This window comes from Ostrea edulis, chromosome 2, assembly GCF_947568905.1.
Source record: "Ostrea edulis chromosome 2, xbOstEdul1.1, whole genome shotgun sequence".
Classification (NCBI taxonomy): domain Eukaryota; kingdom Metazoa; phylum Mollusca; class Bivalvia; order Ostreida; family Ostreidae; genus Ostrea; species Ostrea edulis.
In genome coordinates, this window is record NC_079165.1 from 85311083 (window position 1) to 85335210 (window position 24128).

The 24128-nt window shown below is 35.4% G+C and overlaps 1 protein-coding gene across 2 annotated transcripts; it reads left to right on the forward strand.

Annotated features, from left to right (window-relative positions):
* The first annotated feature begins 381 nt into the window (after positions 1-381).
* LOC125678531 (mucin-2-like) lies at positions 382-23416 on the forward strand. Of its 2 annotated transcripts, XM_048917066.2 has the most exons (15): positions 384-500; positions 589-672; positions 3481-3607; positions 4962-5140; positions 6127-6228; positions 6393-6531; positions 7129-7319; positions 9367-9499; positions 9594-9793; positions 10139-10432; positions 10716-10859; positions 10976-11044; positions 11731-12030; positions 16852-16987; positions 17150-17436. In XM_048917066.2, the coding sequence occupies exons 1-15, from the start codon at positions 458-460 to the stop codon at positions 17322-17324; spliced, it is 2316 nt and encodes a 771-aa protein (XP_048773023.2). In that variant the 5' UTR covers positions 384-457; the 3' UTR covers positions 17325-17436. The 2 variants fall into 2 exon arrangements, with proteins under 2 accessions (XP_048773024.2, XP_048773023.2); XM_048917067.2 differs by lacking the exons at positions 11731-12030; positions 16852-16987; positions 17150-17436 and adding exons at positions 20503-20662; positions 22877-23416 and having other exon boundaries at positions 382-500.
* Positions 23417-24128: the final 712 nt, after the last annotated feature.

Consider the following 24128-nt stretch of genomic DNA (forward strand, 5'->3'; position numbering starts at 1 on the left):
CTCTTTATTTTGTATTCACTATCTAGGAGTTGTGAGATTGATCACCGTTCGTTATCTTCACCTTTCATTCAAAGGTAGATAACCTTCTCACATTTCATTAAATCACGTGGGTTGTAAATTATTACTCACGTGAAGTTCGTAATACTACAGTGATTAATTGGTTATATTTTGAAATTCTGTGGAACAAATTGTTATCTATGCGTATTTTCATATAAAATATATTGCCAGGTATTGTAAATAAAATCCATGAAGACTGATTGTGAGGTTCCTCAAATTATACAAAGTGCTACTCTCCCATTGCCTATTTTGAAATAAACATAGATTGAACTCACGAAGACTGCGTGACTTTCCGGTGCTTTGTGAGATAGGGGAAATCCCGATGGTTTGCACTTGCTGATAAGATTCTAAACGTCATTTTGTAAGGACGTTGTCATAGTCGTAATCTTATTATTAAACCATGTTATATACATATTACGGAAAGCTATTACTTTTGGTAGTTTGTAAGTACCTTAAAATGTTCAAATCGGCATCTTTGATGTTATCCGGAATAAGTTTTCAATCACTATTCTATTTTTACATTTTGATCAGGTTCACAAGGCGATGCGTTTTTATTTGCAACACGTCCCGGGCAGAGCAGCACCACTCGTTCACCGAAGCACTGCGACACACATGGTATTTATGTATTATATGACATATATTAAACAAGTGATAGTGCGTCATTGTATGCAATCAAGTTAACTAAATGAATACTTTCTGGTGTTTAGTGCTCTTTATATCATGAATCGTGCTTAGAGCTACCATGGTCGTGTCCGCTATATTTTATTGTATATGTTTTTAGCGCTAATATAACTCTTCCCAAAGCACCTAACTGTACCATTATTACTATAACGCATGTGCTACTTTTTATTTCGTCTTTTAGGAGTAGGAGTAACGATACCCAATTTTGCTGTTTACGTAAATGCTCATTCTCTCACTAGCGGGCGCGTTACACAAGCTTCACATTCGCACGGAACATTGGTTAGATAATGGTAAATGCTGTGTCATGTGATCCGTTGTGATCATGTGATCAGACACAAGCTGTTTATCTTACCAGCACTTTCTGTGTCATTATGAATCTTAAAAAAAATACTAGTATGTTGCAGTTACTTTGGATAATATTTTTTACAATGGGATCAAATGCTGTCTGACGTGTTTCATGTCGATTGTTAGGCCATTCTTCAAACACTGATTTTGATTACGGATTACCCCGTATACCTGATCAAGTTATAGGACTCAAGACGGGTGTGGCCGGTCGACAGGAGATACCTACTTCTCCTAGACACCTAATCCCACCTCTGGTAAATCCAGGGGACCGTGTATTCCCAATTCTCTATTTTGTATTCCTTATAGGAGTTATGGAATTGATCATTGGTCGTTATCTTCACCTTTCATGCTGTGTTAAATCTTGTGGAATGAATAGCTATTCAGCCCATGTTTTGTGTTGTGTAGAAGGAGTGAAGGGCATATGGGAGCGTATGCGTATATACAATAATGTCTTTATACAAGGAATGTTATTGAAGAAATATATGAAGTCAATTTGTAAAGTTATCAAATTCCGTTTTATTACGTACGAACCAAGTTCAAATTCCAGTGAACGTTTTACTGTGCTCTCTATTTCTTATATTCATACCGATATTTGAAGAAAAAAAACCCACCAACCACCATCATTCAAAATTACAATTCTAAGTAATACACTGTATGATTAGGTCATGGATGACGTCTTGAAAAATTAGAAAGTTCACTCAGAAATGAATTAATGTAATATTTACTGAATTCATCTTTGGAAATCATTTGCAAATGTAATCAAATAGTAGGAATATATAATATATTCTCTATTTACGCTAGGAAAATACGTTTTAGTCGCTTTAATCTCTTGCTTCGTTATAGCTTAGTAAACATCATGTTGTGAAAATTTTATGTGCACTTAAGATTTTACAGCAAAGAAGTCAAATTCTATAGTATATCATGAGTTCTGAACAGATTCTCCTGTAAATGCCATTCTTGGACTATTTCGTCTGTAAGGAGATTTAAGATATTTGTCTGTAATGTGATCAGAAACATGCTTTTTTAATTTAATTTTTTTTTATCTTTCTCCCTGTTGTCATGATTTTTAGCCTTTGTGCGTCATATTATTGTCAGAATCGGATGTAGATCGCCTCCCAGTTTCACATCATTGTCAGAATCGGGTGTAGATCGCCCGCCAGTGTCACATCACTGTCACAATCGGGTGTAGATCGCCTCTCAGTCTCACATCACTGTCACAATCGGGTGTAGATCGCCTCTCAGTCTCACATCACTGTCACAATCGGGTGTAGATCGCCTCCCAGTCTCACATCACTGTCACAATCGGGTGTAGATCGCCTCCCAGTCTCACATCACTGTCGGAATCGGGTGATGAATGTTAACTATTACACAGATAATATTCCCTTGTTCATTTGGTTACATTGTTTCTATTCTATTATAAATCTGTTTGAATTTTAACAGGTTTGAGTTTTAAGATATCACTTTTTCATCATCATCAGTGATATCATCCCTGTCATTAGTGACGTCATCCCTGTCATTCTTTCCTGAGGTGATTCCTATGGATTTGTTGTCCTTTGTTTGCTCTTTGTAGCAGTCACAATACATCTTGTATCTGGCACTAGTTCCGGATTTTTTTCACCAATATCTGATAAATTACTTTACATGCATTCTCTGTTGCTGGGGTTTTCCGTTATCATTATTTCATTAGAGGAAATTTCGTCCTATTAATTCGGAATTTTCACCACCAGTCACTATACTACACGTTCTCTTCTATACACTTCATGGTTTCTGTGAAATAGAATGGGGAATTTTGTCATAAATCAAATCGTGAAGCATCTTTTAATCAAAACAAATCATTTTCATTCCGGAATTAATGAAATGCAATTTAAAATTTAAAACAGTAATCCATTTTATCAATTGCACCTCCAAATGTAAAAAAAAAAAAAAAAAAAAAAAAAATTAAATAAAAATTTTCATTAACCTACATTAGTTACTTTAATAAATGCAAAACCAGGGGCCTGTTTTACAAAACAACTTACCCGTACGACAAAGTCGCAAGTCTTAAATTGTATTACACACTTATTAGTTTAAACGAGGGAATTAAAACGTTTCTGATACTTAATTTTCAAAAACATTATGTTTTCACTATTTTACATTGGAGTGATATATCTTACAATAAACGGGAGAAATCCAGTATGTAAAGTTGGTCGTACAATATGTAAGTCGTAAGTTCTTTTGTAAAATGCACCCCAGAACGTTCGGAAACCATTGGAATCGTACTTATCCCTGAGTAATGCTGATTAATCCACGATCGATGGATTCTTTCTTACTTTTCTGGAACCAAAAACAAAAATCTCACTACGAACATTTGAAGCTTTACATGTATGCATAATATGAGAAATGATATTTTATTGCCAGAGTCGATATGCTTGAAATGTGAAAGACCCGGCTTCTATCCCTTGATGTACTGTAATGATATCATCAAGGGCGACTACTGCTACACAAGCATTATTCGTAATGCCTCGGGGATATTTACTGCAAAAGGGTATGTATAAACGTTGTCACTCTTAATGATAACAGGGACTGAATGACTTGTAACAGGGATTGGGCAGGTTGATCTAGAAGCGCAATTGGTAGAACACCCGCACGATTAGCCGGGGGTGGGGTGGGGGTCCAGGGGTTAAGTGCCAACCCCTCCGATACTTTTTCCTTCCTGTTACAAACGATTTTTCAATCATCTAAAGACGTCACCAGCTTTAAGTGTCACAAATTTTACCTTTACATTGTGCTCAGGGTCGTAGCATTAAGGGTTCTTTAATTTGCCAACACCTATAACGACACGGGACCTTTGTTTTCAAGGTATTATCGAAAACTCATGATTTTCACTTATAGTCACTACCTATGTCGATACAGCACTACTTATGTCGATATAGTCACTACCTATGTCGATATAGTCACTACCTATGTCGATACAGTCACTACTTATGTCGATACAGTCTCTACCTGTCTGTACAATCTCTAGCTTTATCGATATAGTCACTACCTATGTCGATACAGCACTACTTATGTCGATACAGTCACCATGTATGTCGATACAGTCACTACTACTTATGTCGATACAGTCACTACTACTTATGTCGATACAGTCACTACCTATGTCGATACAATCTCTACCTATGTCGATACAGTCACTAGTTATGTCGATACAGTCACTAGTTATGTCGATACAGCACTACTTATGTCTATATAGTCACTACCTATGTCGATACATTCACTATGTATGTCGAAACAGTCACTACCTATGTCGATACAGTCACTACTTATGTCGATACAGTCACTAGTTATGTCGATACAGTCACTACCTATGTCTATATAGTCACTACCTATGTCGATACATTCACTATGTATGTCGAAACAGTCACTACCTATGTCGATACAGTCACTACTTATGTCGATACAGTCACTAGTTATGTCGATACAGTCACTACCTATGTCGATACAATATCTACCTATGTCGATACCATCACTACTTATGTCGATATAGTCACTAGTTATGTCGATACAGTCACTACCTATGTCGATACAATCACTACAGGTACCTATGTTAAATGTGTTAGGTTTGAAATCGAACCCCAGACATCCCAGCAGTGAAGCCAACTCCCCAACCACTATACAATTTTACCTGTGATAGGCCACCGGCAGTTAATCAAGATTTCCCAAACTCTTATGATATGATAAATAATGTATGTAAAGAACACCATGTCGTAATGTGGGAGTTATATTACAACTGATCGGCTGATTCAATGCTATCTAATTTCCTGTCGAATGTTACGTGAAATTCTGCACTGTCTTTGATAACTTCGAAAAGTATTATGCAATTTTTCATTTATTTCTGTTAGACCAGCCACGTCCTCGTTTTGCGATGCCAACAAGTACAAGAGCAGTCTAGCGAACCCCTCCTGTAGGACCGGGAACATACCGGAAGGGACAGAATGCATCGACTGTTGTAAACAGTACAACTGTGACCCCAATGACCTTTACTGCAACAAGCATATCATACAGAGCGTCCACATGCCGTGTAAGCTATCACAGCCCCATATGTACAAACTGAAATACAAGTTATATCAATAATAAAATGCTTTCTTTGTTGTTTCATCGGGTGATGAAGATAGCTAGCATTGCAGAAAAAAAAATGCATGACCCGCATAAGCGGGTGATGCAATTTTTTTCTGCAATGATTGCTACCTTCATCCCCCGATGAAACAACAAAGAAAGACATTTTATTGTTTATATCTATATGCTTTTGTATTATTTAAAAATATGAACTAGAATTAAGGTCTAAAATAGCATATGGTTGACCCATTTGTTAAGTTAAAACAGCCCTTTGAACTAGATGACACTCCATATTTGTTAATGATTTTGCAGACAGGTGGTATTAGAGAACGGATCGAACTAGTTTGCAACAAACATGCATTTATTGCATGATGAAAAAAATATAAGAGAAAAGATTTGAACAGTGAATGTAAATAGAGTATTGTGGAATCATTATATTTCGTGGGGGCACAGGGACTAAGCCCGTTTTGGGACCGAACTTTGTGAATCTATTTATATAGAAAGCCCGTTTTTGGCCCGAACTCTGTAATACTAGTACTATAAATATAGACTTTCTATATTTATAGTATCACAAAGTTCGGGCCAAAAACGGGCTTATCCTCTGTGTGTGGGGGCTCAATTTTCATGAGTTCTCGCATCCGACGAATTTCATACCACAATGATATACACAATTTATACAATTCGTCAATGTACAAAAATCATATCTACGAAATTACAATCCAACGAAACAGTAAAATCTCCGTAACCCATGAAAAAAAACAACCCAAAACCACGAATTCAAATGATTCACAGTACACACTATGCCGAATGTTAATAGGGAATTCGAAATTCAAAAAATTTGATAGCATGAATCGGATTTATTTGGGGGATGTTACATTTGTTTTATTCTCTGTCGTAAATTGATTTATCTTGAAGTTTACTTTAAACGTGAAGAGTTTTATCCCCATCTAGTTACCGTGACTTCAGTAAAAACCACGCCAACAGTTGCCACGACAACGGTCCCAACAACAACAACGACACGCCCCACTACGCCAAAACCGACTCCAGCTCATGGTATGTATTCCGGAGATCTGTGCTCTCACGACCCTGGTTTTACAGTAAGCTCTGTATTTGTTCCTGTTTTAGTTGAGAGATTATTTTTACTGAATTTAGATAAGAAAAAAAATCATTTTCCTTCTTTTTCAATATGAATATATTCATAAATGGTACGTGTTTAGAGGGGACGTGCCAAGTGTGTGTGGAAGGAAACGGTCAGAATTGTGGCACGGCCAGCACCCATTACTGTAATTCTGGAGAAAAATACTGCATGAACACAGTCATTGCAGACCCTAAGGCTGGCAGGATCGTTGTCAAAAAGTAGGTTTTATTTTACATAAGCTATATTATTTAGAAAAGTGGCATTCACCGTCAGTTAGGGACTAAATTTTTTTATTCACATCGCGGTTGAAATATCTGAATATGTTGGAAATTGTCAAAACAAATTTCAGAGTTGGAAAAAGTGCGACCTTTAATCCAATTTTATGAAAAATATGTAATTAATTATATACTTTCATACAGTAATGTTTCAACCTTTGTTTTCTAATATGTTGTTTTAAAAAAAACCACCAAAATAAAAAATAACAACCACCAAACGAACTTTTATGTAAAGAGTGCAGAATTTATAACGTCTGATATGACAGTGATAGTTTTTATGTAATCTAGTGCTGTTGTAGTAACTTTAGCAACAGCATTTCGTAGCAAAGAACCTTAAATAAACCCTTTGTGTCTAATGAAAATTGTACATTTACAAAAAGTCTGGACTTCAAAGAGACTCTGATACATGATTGCTAACACTACAAAAAGACTGGAGTCTGTAGAAAAATCATCATAATGTGTACATGTGTTGTGCTTTATAAACAAGGGAACAAAGTAAGTAAAATATGATAGCCATTTATCTTCTCTTTCTGTCATAAGGTGCGCTGACGAAGTAGAGTGCAAATGGAATTATTGGGTTGATACTTTGGGTGACCCTAAATGCAGCAATGTCACCGGGCCGCAGGCAGACAATGCCTGTAACTATTGTTGTGATAATTCAAATACAATCGCACCATGCAACCAGGACCCTATACCCAAATATCTGTCAACATTCCAAAATACACGTGAAGGTACGTATTATAGTGTCATATAGTACATTTAAGTTTTTATACCGAAAGGCCCATTCGTGAAACAGGTTTGCTTTTGTGTATTGGATCAAAAATCAAAGTTGTGTTTCGGTGCCATTTAATGTAAGCTCTTGTTTCTGTGGCCACGGTCGACAGGGGGTGCTTAGTCCTCTTAGGCACCTGATCCCACCTCTGGTATGTCCAGGGGTCCTTATTTGCTATCTATTTTGTATTGCTTATGGGAGTTATGAGATTGATCACTGTTCGTTATCTTCACCATTCATACGTTAAATCACTGTTTCATTGTTGACTACATAGCAAGAGGTTTCCTCGATACGAAAATAATGTTCTCGTAAATGAATCTGTGTATCAACGAATAGATTGAACATTCACCAAAATTATGTAACCCTGATAAACACGAAAGAGCATGTTCGTTGAAACTATAGCGATATGCAAGCACATTGATGTAAATTAGTTATATATTTTTTTGGCGAAATATAGCGACCTGCAGTACATTGGAATAATTTCTCATGCACATCGTTGGAATTTCCATGGGCACAAATTGTGCTTATTAGCTGACCTGGTTTTTTTTATATTGTTTGTTTGTTTGTTTATTGATGTTTTCCGCCACACTGAACAATTTTTCAGTTATCTGGTTTTATTGGTGGAAGAGAGAACCCAGATACAATGTACCTGGGAAGAGACCACCGACCTTCCGAAAGTAAACTGGAAAACTTTCTCACTTACCGGCGCGAACGGGATTCGAACCCGCGCCGACAGAGGTTGGAGGCCGTGTGATTTTGAGCGCGATGCTCTAACCACTCGGCCCCTTGTTTTTATATTCGTATGAAGCAGAGTTTTTTCAAAAGCTTCTACATGAAAAGAAAAGAATCTGTTGTAGCCTTCAACTCGGCATTTAGATATATCAGCGACGTTTTATCTATTAACAATAATAATTTTCATTTATATGTCGATTCGATATATCCCTGTGAACTTGAAATAAAAGACACCACGGAGTCCTCCACATCTGCTTCGTACTTAGATATTCTGTTGAAAATAAATATTAACGACAAACTAACTCAACTTTATGATAAATGGGATGATTTCAGCTTCTCCATCGTCAACTTCCCATATTTATGTAGCACTATTCCACTATCACCAGCATATGCTATTTATATCCCTTAGCTGATTCGATACAAAAGAGCTTGTTCTGCGTATGATCAGTTTTTAAATCGAGAAAAGCTACTGACAAAGAAGTTGATGTTACAGGGGCATCAACGTCTCGTTTTAAGTCAACATTTCGCATATTCTCTAGTCATTTTAATGATCTAGTTTGCCAATACAACCTATCAAATGATGTCTGACGTGTTTCATAGCGATTGTTAGGCCGTTCTTGGCACACCGATTTTGACTACGGATTACTCCGTTTATCTGATCAAGATATAGGGCTCACAGCGGGTGTGACCGGTCGACTGGGGATACTTACTCATCCTAGGCACTCTGGTATATCCAGGGTTCCGTGTTTGCCCAACTCTCTATTTTGTATCCCTTATAGGAGTCAACTTGTTTGCCAGTAGCATGTCTCGATTGTCAAGCCTTCCATAAATGAACTTTGTTAAATACTCCATAGCCTATAAAAGTATGTAATATCTACTTTACCATCATGTTTAGACATAAATAAACATTTGTCTGAAATGGAAATATATATTTAATGTACAAAGTTGACCTAGTTCTTTGCTCGACTGCATTTTGAATTTGTTAATTGTTGAGGTAAATTCATTATTTGTCAAATGATAATACCCCAAAGGAAAAGCAATATAAGATAAGCATGAGGAGTGAATTGATCCCCTCCGTCTAGGCATATAATCCCACCTGTAGTGTTTCTAGGGGGTCCGTGTTTGCCCTTCTCTCAAATTCGTTATTGGATATATATGATTCTTTATATAAATCATCTTCACCTTTTCATCGTAAACACTTTTATCAACGTTTGTGTTCTCGTATTAAATAATATTTCAGAAACAAGAAAGCTTTCTATTGGTTAATTTTTCAGAGAAGAAATGTATAACAGGGAATTCCAATGGTCAATTTCGTGAGGAAAAGTGTCCTTCCGTGTCCTCGTACTGTCTGAATGAAGTGAGATATGATACAACAGCCAAACATCCAGAAGCCTTTGTCACTAAAAAGTAAGTCGAAGTCATAACCATTAAATTTAAAACAAAGATTTATGTACACGTACAATTTTTTTTAATCTCTCGGTAAACGCTTTCATATCGACAGATGCGCGTTTGAAGCCGAGTGTAAGGGACTGTGGTGGGAGAAGACTAGGAAACGACAAGAGTGTTTGACCCAGAACTTCACGGAAATATCAGATACCAACATTGTCTGTACGTTTTGCTGTGTGTCTGAAAACGACAAAGCTTGTAATGGGGCTTCAGTTCCGGACCAGATCGCCATGTTCACACCTGTAACCACCACTGGTAACTAGAACCCAGTCTGCCATTGAACATATCTTAATTACCATTACCTACAGCACATTATACAATATACTTAGTGTTGCCTGTTCTAAATATATCAATGTATTATTTATTTCATTTCATATTAAATTTGAAAACAATAGCAGCTTTTTCTCGGATAAATCAACTTTAGAATTCACAAATGATAATGTTAAACATGCTAAATGTCAAAAATTGCCGTTTTGTTTGAAATGGTCCCATCTACGTATTATAATGTTTGAAGAAATGGAGTTTAACTAGTAAAGAAACTTTAACACTTGGTTTGGAAATGGCCTAAACTGTAACAAACATAAAACACGAATGATTAAGGTTCCCCAACGACGACCAGAACGACAACGACGACAACGACACACGGTCATGTACATCACACACACAAACACACGCACCACGGACATCACCATAGCGTGACTACAGCAAGACCAACAACTGAAGCAACCACAACCACAACTCCAGCAGGAACGACAACTATAACCACATCCCCAACCACAACCCCACCAACTACCACAACTTCAACCACTACCACAACTCCAACCACTACCACGACTCCAACCACTACCACGACTCCAACCACTACAACAACATCGGCTCCAGTCACGTGTTCCGGTACGCATTCTAAAGAAAATATATTGTTAGTATTTAAGTCACACAATCTCACAAGTTTTATGGCCATTTAGATTTAACTACTTGAAGTGGTATGTTTGTACCTGGACTATGTAGTTTACAGGTGTCGTAATTCCTCACCTGCCCATTAAGGCAAATCGTTTTAGATATTGGTACTTGATTAATCATACTTGCTATACTAAGTCATCCGATGATACATTGCATGTGGTGAATTGTTATTCTGTTACAAGTCAATATATGTAAATACTGTTTGATTGTTCTATAGGGAATATGTCCGTCGTGTGTGAGGACGACCCTAAAGCTCACTGCGATTCCCTGAAACAGTACGGACTGTGTAATCATTTACAGTACAATCCAGATAGTGAGGACATCAAATTTTGTCCGCGAACTTGCAACTTGTGTAACAAATGTAAGTAATGGAAACTTCTAATAATGACGTCAAATCAAAATTTGCGGCCACAACAGAATGTTTCATGTGTATGTGTGGTAAATTGACATCAGACAGTAAATCGTATCTTGATTCAGATTGTGATTACGTTCTAAGAACTGTGCCTCCACCAACAACGATCCCTCCTACCACACCCCCGCCTCCAAGTAAGATATCCAATTATTACTTGTATATCAATGAATTTTACCCTGACCCAAGGGAGCCATCCAATTATTACTTGTATACCTATGAATTTTACCACATCTTAAAGTAAGACATCCAATGAATACTTGTATATCAATAGATTTTATTATATTTAAAAGAATTTTATACACATCTTTATGACTAATCAACTTTCCCCTAAATCCTGCATCCTAAATATGAAAACATGAGTTGTGTTCAATGATTTTGTAAGTGTCAACTTGTATGTAGAAATGAACACAGCAATTTTAATGTGTACATTAATACAATTAAATCTCAAGAGAGAAGAGGTGAAATGTATTTACCCTGTACGCGATGCAAGTTACAAATCATGTTCGATCGGTGTTTGATGCAAAAACTAAACGCGTTTCTCTGAGGAAAATGGAAGAAAAGACAACCGAATCGTTACTAGACTGTGTCTCACGTGTATGACGGCTTGTAAAGGGGTAAAATATCATTTCATATTTGCATGTGTTGATTTCTTTCTGTTTTGTATATATTGATTGAATAGAATAAGAGTGTTGAATTTGTTGATAAAATTCCATATAAGGAATCAGAATTAGAATATTACGATTTCCATTGTCAGCGAAAATTTATGTAATTTGCGGATATTCATCAACAATCCACAACTCTACTCAATTTCCAATTACAGAAACAGGGATTTCTAATTTCACAATAAGCCAAACAGCAAAAACGACTGGTAATAGGACAACAACAAAAGCAACGGAACCAAATACACCCTCGAGACCAACAGAACAAAAAACAACAGAAACAACATTGACAACAAGCCAAACACCTAAAACGGATGGACTATTTTCCGTAACATCTCACAAATCAACAACAAAAGTAACAGAACCCACAACAGAATCAACGCCAGCAACAATACCTTCGATGACAACTGCAACAACATTGCCAACTACAACCAAATTGAAGACATCTGCACCTTTAAACTGTAAGACTTGTGTATTCACCCTCCTTGTTCACAGAAATTGGTTTATATTCAAATTCCAGTCTTGTAACCAGTTTTTCTGAATGTTATTAAAATCGCTTTACACGAATAAGAAATGAATAGATAAATAAATAGGAATATTACACCATAAACATGAGGTTTTCAATTCACTTTAGGATATTCAATCCATACCATGAAGAATGTGTGAGTTATATTAGTTGTTGTGTTAATTTCACGCCTTTTCAGCAAAAATCAGACTGCAACTGATTTTCTGTACAGTAGATTCTCTTGTAATTGATTATCTATTAAGAATTTAAAAGATCAACGTTGGTGACTGATCTCTCAATATTTTTTCTACAACATTTTTATGTTTGCACTCCGTCCGTCCGTCTGTCAGTCTGGTAAATCAGTTTTCCGTACTTTCTGTCATGCTTACATATATTCAATATTTTGTACATTGAGTTACCATGAAAAGTTAGAGATCAGGTTGGAAATTTGTTCTGGTCCACTGATGTTTTGCTGAATTATGGCCCCTGGACTCAGAAAATAAACGCAAATACTCAATTTTCTACATTTTGTTTCGTCGTGTCTGTCGATATTAATTTGATAGTTGGTTCATTGCTACAGATCAAGTTCAAATTTTGTTCCGGTTCATTGATTCCACGCACGAGTATTCTGAAGTTGAAATAAAAAATATGCTGGAGTTCCTCATTGACAATATCTTCGTGGTCTTTGTTGATCAGGTCTTCCAACAATCTGTTGGAGTTCCCATGGGCAGAATTGTGCTACTTATTTAGCTGACCTGTTTTTATATTCCTATTAAGTAGAATTTATTTTAAAAAACTTCTAGAAAAAATCTCTTGTTGTGGCCTTCAATTCGACATTTAGATATATCGACGACGTTTTATCTATTAACAATAATAATTTTCATTCATGAAAGGCGAAGATAACGAACAGTGATCAATCTCATATATACCGATTCAATATATCCCAGTGAACTCGAAATAAAAGACACCACAGAGTCGTTCACTTCTGCTTCATACTTCGATATTTTATTGAAAGTAGATATTAACGGCAAACTAACAAATCAACTTCATAACAAACGTGATTATTTCAGCTTTTCCATCGTCAACTTCCCATCTTTATGTAGTAATATTCCATTATCACCTACATATGGTGTTTATGTCTCTAAACTGATCCGATACGCAAGAGCTTGTTCTGCGTAGGGTCAGTTTTAAAATCGAGGCAGGCTACTGAAAAACAAGTTGATGGTGCAGTGGTTTGAACAGTGCCGTTAAAAGTCAGTATTGCGCAAATTCTGTGGTCGTTATATTGATCCAGTTTGCCATTACAACCTATCATTGGGTAAATGCTGTCTGACGTGTTTCATACTGATTGTTAGGGGGTACCTGTAAAATGCGAAACGAAACGAAATCTGCCGAAACGAAATCTACCAAAACAAAACGAAACCTACCGAAACGAAACAGATTGTATAACCGAACTGTGAAAGTTACCACATATAAATGAAATTCTTCTCCCTGTTGATGTGGTCTTTTGGGTTGACTGATACATTTGAAGCGGTCCATCGGTTAGCATCAAACATTGTTTGAAGAAGCTGATGTCTGAGAAAATTGAAAGCAGGAAGACGTTTAACTTCTTATATAATGACGTTTAACTTCTTATATAATCTCTAACTGCTGAGGTGCGAGTACTCTCGATAATGGAAACAATTATGCAATTCGGCAAGATATATATATATATGTATATATATATATATATATATATATATATATATTATTAAAAAATTATCATTGATATGCCGTAAGTTTAAAGATAACTCTATATATTTGGGGTGTTGCTAAAACGGGGAATTAAAAACGGAAGGGAAAACTGAAAATGTTTAATGCAATGATATCAGGAGGAGGTCAGCATTTTGTAAAATCAAAAGGGAAGCAGAAATTACAAAGAAAACGGGGAAGACAAACCCAGAATCCACTGTTTGATATACTACATACAAATACACAATTCCTCATGTATACATAGATTTGTCTTTAGACACGCCTGCTAATCGATCAATTGCATAACAAGAGGTTATGTATAGAAATCAAAAGAGATCGATTTCCAGTTATGCAATCGATACCCAAATTTCACATGCATAGATGGTAAATTGTCTCGATGCAAGCAATTGTTGAGATTTTAATTAAAATGTAAGAATGTGATTCGATGAGTAATTCTATTTTCTATTGTTTTACACTCTTATAAAATGCAAGGGTCATCGATTAGCAACGATTTTTGTTCTGAAACGAGGGTCGGTGGAGCGAAAACGCTGTCAGAAAATCGTATTTACCGACAGGAATTTTAAACATAATTGTCAATACTTACCATTAGTTCACAATATTGTGACCTTTGCAGCAAAATATTTAGCCCATCGTCTGGCATAATCTTCGACAGAACTCATAATAGAGATGACGTTCTGTTGCCAATTAAAAGACCGAGGTTCTCTGTATTTAGGACCTTTAAGAATAAGTGATTTGAGGTCCTCATTTTTCAACTATATCAACATCACCAGTAATGACATGTCCAGCTGGACTATAGTTGAAAGAAGATGCAGAACAAGAACATGTTGGTGGATTACGTATAAGATGGTCTATATCTAAGCACTGCAAAGTTTGTTTATAATTAAAAAGTTTGGATGCAATAGTAGAAGTATAGCCGTAGGAAATACAGGGTGTATAATGTAAAACTTATATGGTACCAATTTTGATGCACCAGATGTGCATTTCGACAAATAATGTCTCTTCAGTGATGCTCAACCGAAATAAAACTTTTTTTCTTACTCTCATGTATAACCTAAATTCTCCTTCACAACGTTTGGATCACTTGCATAGGCAACGTCATTTACCTCGTATATTTATGAAATAATACACAAATCAAAGTCCAAATTTTGCTGCAAAGGTCGCAAATGTGAAGTAATGGTGAAAATTGACAATTATGTTTAAAATGAAATAAACACAAATTCCTGTCGGTAAATACGATTATCTGACAGCGTTTTCGCTCCACCGACCCTCGCTTCAGAACAAAAATCGTTGCTAATCGATGACCTTTGCATTTTATAAGAGTGTAAAACAATAGAAAATAGAATTATTCATCGAATCACATTCTTACATTTTAATTAAAATCTCAACAATTGCTTGAATCGAGACAATTTACCATCTATTCATGTGAAATTTGGGTATCGATTGCATAACCGGAAATCGATCTCTTTTTGATTTCTATACATAACCTCTTGTTATGCAATTGATCGATTAGCAGGCGTGTTTAGATAAAAAAACAACAACAAAAAAAAACCCCACTGAAACGTATTTATGCCCAAAGGCGGATCCAACGTCGGTGATACCACCCCTCGTTTAGTATATTTACCCCGACCTCCGACCTGTGAGACTGTAACCCTCCGTTTTGAAATTTCTGGATCCGAAACTATTTGCACATGGTATTGATGATTTAATCAATTTCGGACATGTACTTTGTGCTTATTCGTCCCTCTTTCCAACTTTTAAAAAATTTGTATCAGTTAATACGAAAGCCTCCATCAAAGGGGAGGCGAATTTTATTTATATGTGGTAACTTTCACAGGGGCATGATATACCATTTTTAATTATCATAATTAAAAGTGTTCGGTTATAGAATTTGTTCCGTTTCGTTTCGGTAGGTTTCGTTTTGTTTCGGTGGGTTTCGTTTCGGCAGATTTCGTTTCTGTGGGTTTCGTTTTGGTAGATTTCGTTTCGTTTCGATTTCGTTTAACACTTTACAGGTACCCATTGTTAGGCCATTCTTGACTACTGATAACTCCGTTTACCTGATCAAAATATAGGGCTCACGGTGACCTGTCGACAGGCGATGCTTTCTCCTCCTAGGCACCTGATCCCACCTCTGGTGTGTCCAGGGGTCCGTTATTTGCCCATCTCTCTAATTTGTATTGCTTACAGACATTATGAAATTGATCACTGTTCGTTATCTTCATCTTTCATTATGTTTTACAATTCATAAATGATAATGTATATACAGCAATAACTCATTCAAAATATTTATCGTGGACTTCAGATAGAAAATAAACAAAAATCAAATCATTTTAAACAGCAAGTAAATTGAGATTTTTCATACGAAAAGCATGAAACTTTTACATGATTAAGGATGTTGTAACATGTTTCATTAAAATGAATGTAATCTTAACCTTCAGTACATCTTATACGGGTCTATCCTGTCGGCTGCATAAGCATTTACTGAATTCAATGATATTCTCTTTCTCATGAAAGAAACCAATGACATGTTTTCATCTTATATTATGAGATTGATCACTGTTCGTTATCTTCACCTTTCATTTTATTGAAAACATAGAGCACAAAATAGAATACTATTGAAAGATGGTATGTTTTGAAGTTCGTTTATGAGACATTTATTACAATGATTCTGTGTTTCTCTGACCCATTCATTGAGATTTACAAAGAACATTGTCAAAAAGCTTAACAAAAACTCTCCTAGTTACATCTAAAAGTTTTCACTGGTAAATCTGTTTTCGTTCTACACGTTCAACACTAAATTTATTGTTTTAAGCAGTTTGATAATCCCCCTTTTATAAAACCACTTATCAAAATATCACGCTTAATTCTCTGTTTCATCCCAAATAAAATGCCGAATAAGACGTTGTAGTTTTGTTTCAGCGTACATGTATTAAGTATTGTCAGGAAATAATGTTCATGTTACAAATTCAAGTTCTTTACAAATTCTCAAGAGAAATTTTCATGAATTTATTTCTATGAATTACAGCGGAGTGCTATACCTGCTCTGGGTCTGTCTCTTTGTGCGAAAATTTGTATGGTCCACAGGGATGTCTGCCGGATAAGCCTTACTGCATGAATGACGTCACAAACAATGCAGACGGTACCAGAACTGTGAATAGGAAGTAAAAAATATAAAATGATTGTATTAATCTTCACATTCCGCTTAAATGTAATAATTGAAAGTGATAATCTTGATTTTTTTTTCGGCGAATAATATACATGTATGTGTAATTTAAGAAATAGCGTGAATTCAGAGTCAATATGGATTCCTATTTTTTCCGTAGATGTGCTTCTAAGTCAGAATGCATAGAGAACTGGTGGGTGGGATCGTCTGGTCGCTCAGAGTGCGCGGGATATGACCCCGCAGCAATAGTTCTGCATCAGTTCACGTGTTCCTACTGCTGCACCACGCCCCTTTGCAACAAAGACCTTGTCCCTCGTGATCTCTACATCCAATGACGTGTTTCACATTGCACACAGATTCGGATTAACAATGAAATATTCTGTGATTGTAAGGTTTCAAATGACGTAGGAGTACTTTAATTTCTAATAAATCTTCAATAGGCTTTAATCAGTTTATTCTTCTTCTTTATTTTAAAGTGAAACACTTTGTAACTACAACCGTTTTCTCCAAAACATGTATCCATACTTTGCCTACACATTGTAAATACTTCAAATTACTGACAACATGTAGCATTATATATACTTATATTTACTGACAATGTGGCCATGTAGTATTATATACACTTATATATTTACTGACAATGACAACATGTAGTATTATATATACTTATATATTTACTGACAATGACAACATGTAGTATTATATACACTTATATTTACTGACAATGACAACATGTAGCATTATATATACTTATATTTACTGACAATGACAACATGTAGCATTATATATACTTATATTTACTGACAACATGTAGTATTATATACACTTATATATTTACTGACAATGTGGCCATGTAGTATTATATACACTTATATATTTACTGACAATGACAACATGTAGTATTATATATACTTATATATTTACTGACAATGACAACATGTAGTATTATATATACTTATATTTACTGACAATGTGGCCATGTAGTATTATATACACTTATATATTTACTGATAGTGAGAACTTGTAGTATTATATACACTTATATTTACTGACAATGTGAATACATAACATTATATACACTTATATTTACTGACAACATGTAGTATTATATACACTTATATTTACTGAAAATATGAACATGTAGTATCATATACTTAATATATTTACTAACAATGAGAACATGTAGTATTATATACACTTATATTTACTAACAATGAGAACATGTAGTATTATATACACTTATATTTACTGACAATGACAACATGTAGCATTATATATACTTATATTTACTGACAATGACAACATGTAGCATTATATATACTTATATTTACTGACAATGACAACATGTAGCATTATATACACTTATATTTACTGACAATGACAACATGTAGTATTATATATACTTATATTTACTGACAATGACAACATGTAGCATTATATACACTTATATTTACTGACAATGACAACATGTAGCATTATATATACTTATATTTACTGACAATGACAACATGTAGCATTATATACACTTATATTTACTGACAATGACAACATGTAGTATTATATACACTTATATTTACTGATAGTGAGAACTTGTAGTATTATATATACTTATATTTACTGACAATGTGAATACATAACATTATATACACTTATATTTACTGACAACATGTAGTATTATATACACTTATATTTACTGAAAATATGAACATGTAGTATCATATACTTAATATATTTACTAACAATGAGAACGTGTAGTATCATATACACTTATATTTACTGACAATAAGAATATGTAGTATTATATTTATAGGTTATAGACTTTGTATGGGAAAATATGACGACCGAGTTTTTTGGCGCGTTGACGGACCGAGCTTGCGAGTTATTTAGAAACTAACAATAATTTTATTTTTAACAATAGCTTTATCGGTTTAACTGAGTAAAAGATGGAAAACACGAAAAATTTGAAAATTAACGGCGTAGAAATTTGATTGTGACGTAATGTTTGCGGGCCGGAATGTCTCCGGGCATATATCGTGTGATATATGCCCGCAAACATTTAAAGAAAAAAGAAGAGATGAAATTGAAAGTATATAATAAATACTTATATTTACTAACAATGAGAACGTGTAGTATTATATATACTTATATTTACGGACAATGTTAAAATATAGTATTACATATACTTATATTTACTGAAACTATGAACATGTAGTATTATAAACACTTATATTTACTGACAATGTGAATATGTAGTATTTTTTTTTACTTGTATTTACTGACAACATGCAGTATTATATATACTTATATTTACTAACAATGTTAATAAAATAGTATACACTTACATTTCCTGACAACATGCAGTATTATATATACTGATATTTACTGACATGTAGTATTATATTTATAGGTTATAGACTTTGTATGGGAAAATATGACGACCGAGTTTTTTGGCGCGTAGACGGACCGAGCTTGCGAGGTCCGTCCGCGACAAAAAACGAGGTCGTCATATTTTCCCATACAAAGTCTATAACCTTTTTATTATATACTTTCAATTTCATTTAGAAACTAATAATAATTCTATTTTAACAATTTCTTTATTGGTTTAACTGAGTAAAAGATGAAAAACACGAAAAATTTGAAAATTAACGGCGTAGTGTATTGATTGTGACGTAATGTTTGCGGGCCGGAATGTTTCCGGGCATATATCGTGTGATATTTGCCCGCAAACTTTTAAAGAAAAAAGAAGAGATGAAATTGAAAGTATATAATAAACACTTATATTTACTAACAATGAGAACATGTAGTATCATATATATACTTATTTTTACTGACAATGTGAACATGTAGTATTATATATACTTATATTTACTGACAACATGTAGTATTATATATACTTGCATTTACTGACAACATGTAGTATGATATATACTTGTATTTACTGACAATGAGAACATGTAGTATTATATATATATATATATATATATATATATATATATATATATATACTGACAATGAGAATATGTAACATTATATATGATTATATTTTCTAACAATGAGAACAAGTTTCCGGAGATAACAACTGTGTATTATTTCACGAGACATGCAGGAACCCTTAGGATGGATAAAAAGCAAATTGCTTTTCTAATAGCTGTTTAGATAAACCAAACTAAGAAACGTAGCTCTGTATTTCATGTTTGAATAGTGACACCAGCAATGCTATTGATTTTAATTGCAGTTGTCACTTCCCTTGGTAGAACATTGAAGACTTTTTATTAATAGTTAAGTTAACCGATTTATTCGTGATGCTTTTCAGTTTGGCAATTTATTCGCGAAGGATATACATACAGAAATATCAAGGATTATGAAAAACGTGCATGTCATTATCTTTTTATCACTAGGTGCTGTGTTAGCGTTACATGATCGAATACCACAGTTCTGATTTTTTTTTTTTCTGAAAGCATATTAACTGAAGTATGTGGCGGTTAAACTGTTTCATGACTGTACGTTTTGTAGAGAGAAGACAATGTAAAGTGTGTGGGGACAGTCACTCCAACATCCCCTGTGATACCCGGACAATATTTCTGGGTGCCTCAGTTTCATGTCCTCAGGGTCAAGATTTCTGTATGACAGACATCATACATGATATATACAACAACGAAATGATCTACAAACGGTAACGTTTTAATTAGCTTTGAGATATGATAGTTAAGAATACAACTTCGTTGTAAAGTATTTCGGTGGTCAAGTAACAGAGTTGAAGAGTTTTGGCTTTGGATTCTTAGGGGATGGTGCATATTGGAAATACCCTGAATTATTCGTATGTCTGTATTTCTAATAGGTCCTCAAAAACCCCTTGCTTGTCGTAAGAGGCGACTAAGTGGGGCGGTCCTTCGGGAAAACCGCAAAAACCAAGACCCCGTGTCACAGCAGGTATGGCACGATAAAGATTCCTCCCTGCTTAAAGGCTGTAAGCGCCGAGCATAGACCTAAATTTTGCAGCCCTTCACCGGCAATGGTGACGTTTCCATATCAGTGAAAAATTCTCGAGAGGGACGTTAAATATAAAATCAATCAATATGTTCGTAACTGTGACCTTGTCGCATCTGGCGCGTCATTAGAAGTTTATACATGATGTGATCGCTGCTTTTAATAAGAAAATGTCATTACTCTGAATTATCATCTGAAAAAAAGTTAATCATAGGTATTGGTTGAATACGATGTTGTTCTGTTCCACAACATCATGTTGAAGGGATATTTAAACTTCATGCTTAGCACAGAGAGTGTTAATAGTGATCAGATCAGAAGGAGAACCAAGGTCAGTTGGAAAAGGGCATTCATTTGCATTATTTGTGCAATGACTCCTCCTTAAATATACATTATATGAGGGCGAGTCAATACGTAACCAGCCTAATTTATTTCCGGTTGAGTTTCAAGGTAATTTCCCTCTAGTGTGATGCACTTAGACCAACGGTGTTCAAGTGCCATCAGCCCAGAACTGAAAAGGTCAGGGTCCTGTCCATTGACCCACTCCTCAACTGCCTTCACAACTTCTTCGTCAGACCGGAAATGACGTCCACGGATATCCTTTTTCAAGTTTGGGAATAGAAAGAAGTCGCTAGGAGCTAGGTCAGGCGAATAGGCAGGATGTGGTATTAATTCATACCCGTTTTGCTCTACAGCATCCATTGCAATTTTGCAAGCGTGGACTCTTGTCAAGTTTGCATAGTACACTCTACATTGTACTTCTCTTGGGTAAAACGTCCAACATAATAACGCCTTTTGCGTCCCAAAATACTGTGGCCATCACATTGCCAGCAGATGGTTGCGTCTTGAATTATTTGGCCTCGGAAACCCAGGCTCTACCCACTGACGACTCCGAGCTTTATTTTCTTGCTCATTATAATGAACCCAAGTCTCATCTCAAGTCACCAGACACAAAAGAAAATCATCTTTTGACCTAACACGCTTCAACAAGGCGCTGCATACTAATGCTCTGGTTGCCATTTGCTCATCGCTATAAGGGATTTGGGGACCCAACAGGCTGTTAGCTTGTGCATACTTAAACGATCATGTAAGACTGTTGAAACGCTACCATGCGAAATGTTTAATACCTGCGCTATTTCTTCCACCTGAATTCGCGTATCAAAGTATACCAGATCCCGAACTTCCTTGCGCATTTCTTCGTCGGTGACATCCAGTGGGCGTCCATACCTGGCTTCACCTTCTAAAGACGTTCTACCGCGTTTGAATTCCCCTATCGAAAATTTAACCTGAGCATAAGATGGTGCAGAAGACCCATAAACATCGGCTAACTCGCCTTGTATTTCCTTGCCTGTTTTACCTTTTAAATACTTGTACCGAATTAGAGTACGGTACTCAACTTTAGATGAAAACCATGCATTACCATCACTAGCCGTGTTTGACATTCAATAATGACTCGATATGCGTGCAATTTTGTACCCAGGTATAAAACATGTATCGAAACAAGGCATGAAAATCGTGACCATCTCGGTCAATCGGAAATGGGATAGGCTGGTTACTTAATGACTCGCCCTCGTATATCAGTTTCAACGAGAGGATTTGTTTGTCATGATCCTTTGTCAAAATCTTTTCAGAGAGGTCGAAGTCATACGTATTGAACTAGAACTAGGAGCAAAGAAATTGGAATATAATTTGTCATTTTCTAGTCATGATGAAATTATGGAATGACATAATTGTCCCATTTTGAGTAAGCCTTCTAGAGATTATGTTATCGTCAAGTGTTTTCAGTTGGTTACATTATGTCGGTCGTAGCATTCTTTTCATAAGGAATTATTTGATTACGTCATAAGATTTTCCATTGCACACTCTGAATCCTGTTTTTCTGATTGGTATATTTTTTTATTAGTTGTGTTGACGAGCAGACGTGTAGAAACGAATGGCTATCACAGACGTCCGACCAGGATTACTGCCTCGGGTATCCGAACGTCCCCGTTTCCGGAAAGTTCTCCTGTCATTTCTGCTGCACGTCCGACTCGTGCAACAGTGGGCTGTTGCCTAACAACGCAACCTTCTACGCTAAGCCAAACTTCAGATAAATAATTTCTGAAGTAAAACTGTTTGTAATTTATTTTTATGCCGATATTTTGCCACATTAAATGGAACATTTAAGAGTTTTAGTACTTATCCGGTTTCGCATTTAATAATCTAGTCATTCTGTGATCGATAAAGAAGACGAGACTTGCTTGAAATAAATGAACGGTGTTTCTAAGTCGTTTCATCTTAATTTTACGGTGTGTATTTGAGCATGGAAAGAATGATAAATTGATTTCATCTTGATATACAGGATGATAAATATCCTCTTCTATTTCAAATTATAACACACACTTTAATGATGTCTGCATGTTTCTTTGTAAAATTGTTTCTCAATTAAATTATTAATTTACAAGTCTTTCATTTGTCTCTTTTTCATGTAAAAGCATATGTTCAGAATTAATTCACCAGTTTTGTTTCTACTCACACAAAACAAATATTTAAAGTTACCCCCTCCAAGTCTTGGGGGAAGGGGAGTTAACCCTCTGAAAAAAATAATAAATTTGCATACAATTATTTTAACCTTTCTTTCACATTCATTAAAAGGTGTGATATAGAGATATGCATTTCTAATTTATTTTGAAATCAAAATTTAAAAAAAAACCCGTATTCACTGTATACAACGTCACATTCGAGGAGTCGTCACTGTGGATTATGAAGGATTGGCTCCGAAGCGGAGAAAACGCAGTATCACCGAGTATGAGATCGATTTTCTCATAAAATACACCATATTCTGCAAACATCAGATTCTTCGAAGGTAATAGGTGGTATCCTATAGATGTGAAATTAAGTTTTAGAATCTTCATTTTCACCCGGGGGGGGGGGGGGGGGGGGGGGGGGGGCAATTAGAGTTTGAAAAACCTGCAGGCATGTTCTCTAAGATATCTTATGACTAAGACGTGTCCTAAGTATGTCTTCGGACACGTCTTAGTATTAATTAGGACACGTTCTAAGTTCATCCTAACTTTAGGACAGCATAATCCTTGTCCTAAGACCATCCTAAGTTTGTATAAACATGGCTACAGCCTGTAACAGCCAAAATATTGAAGCGAAGAGCTCACAGAAAC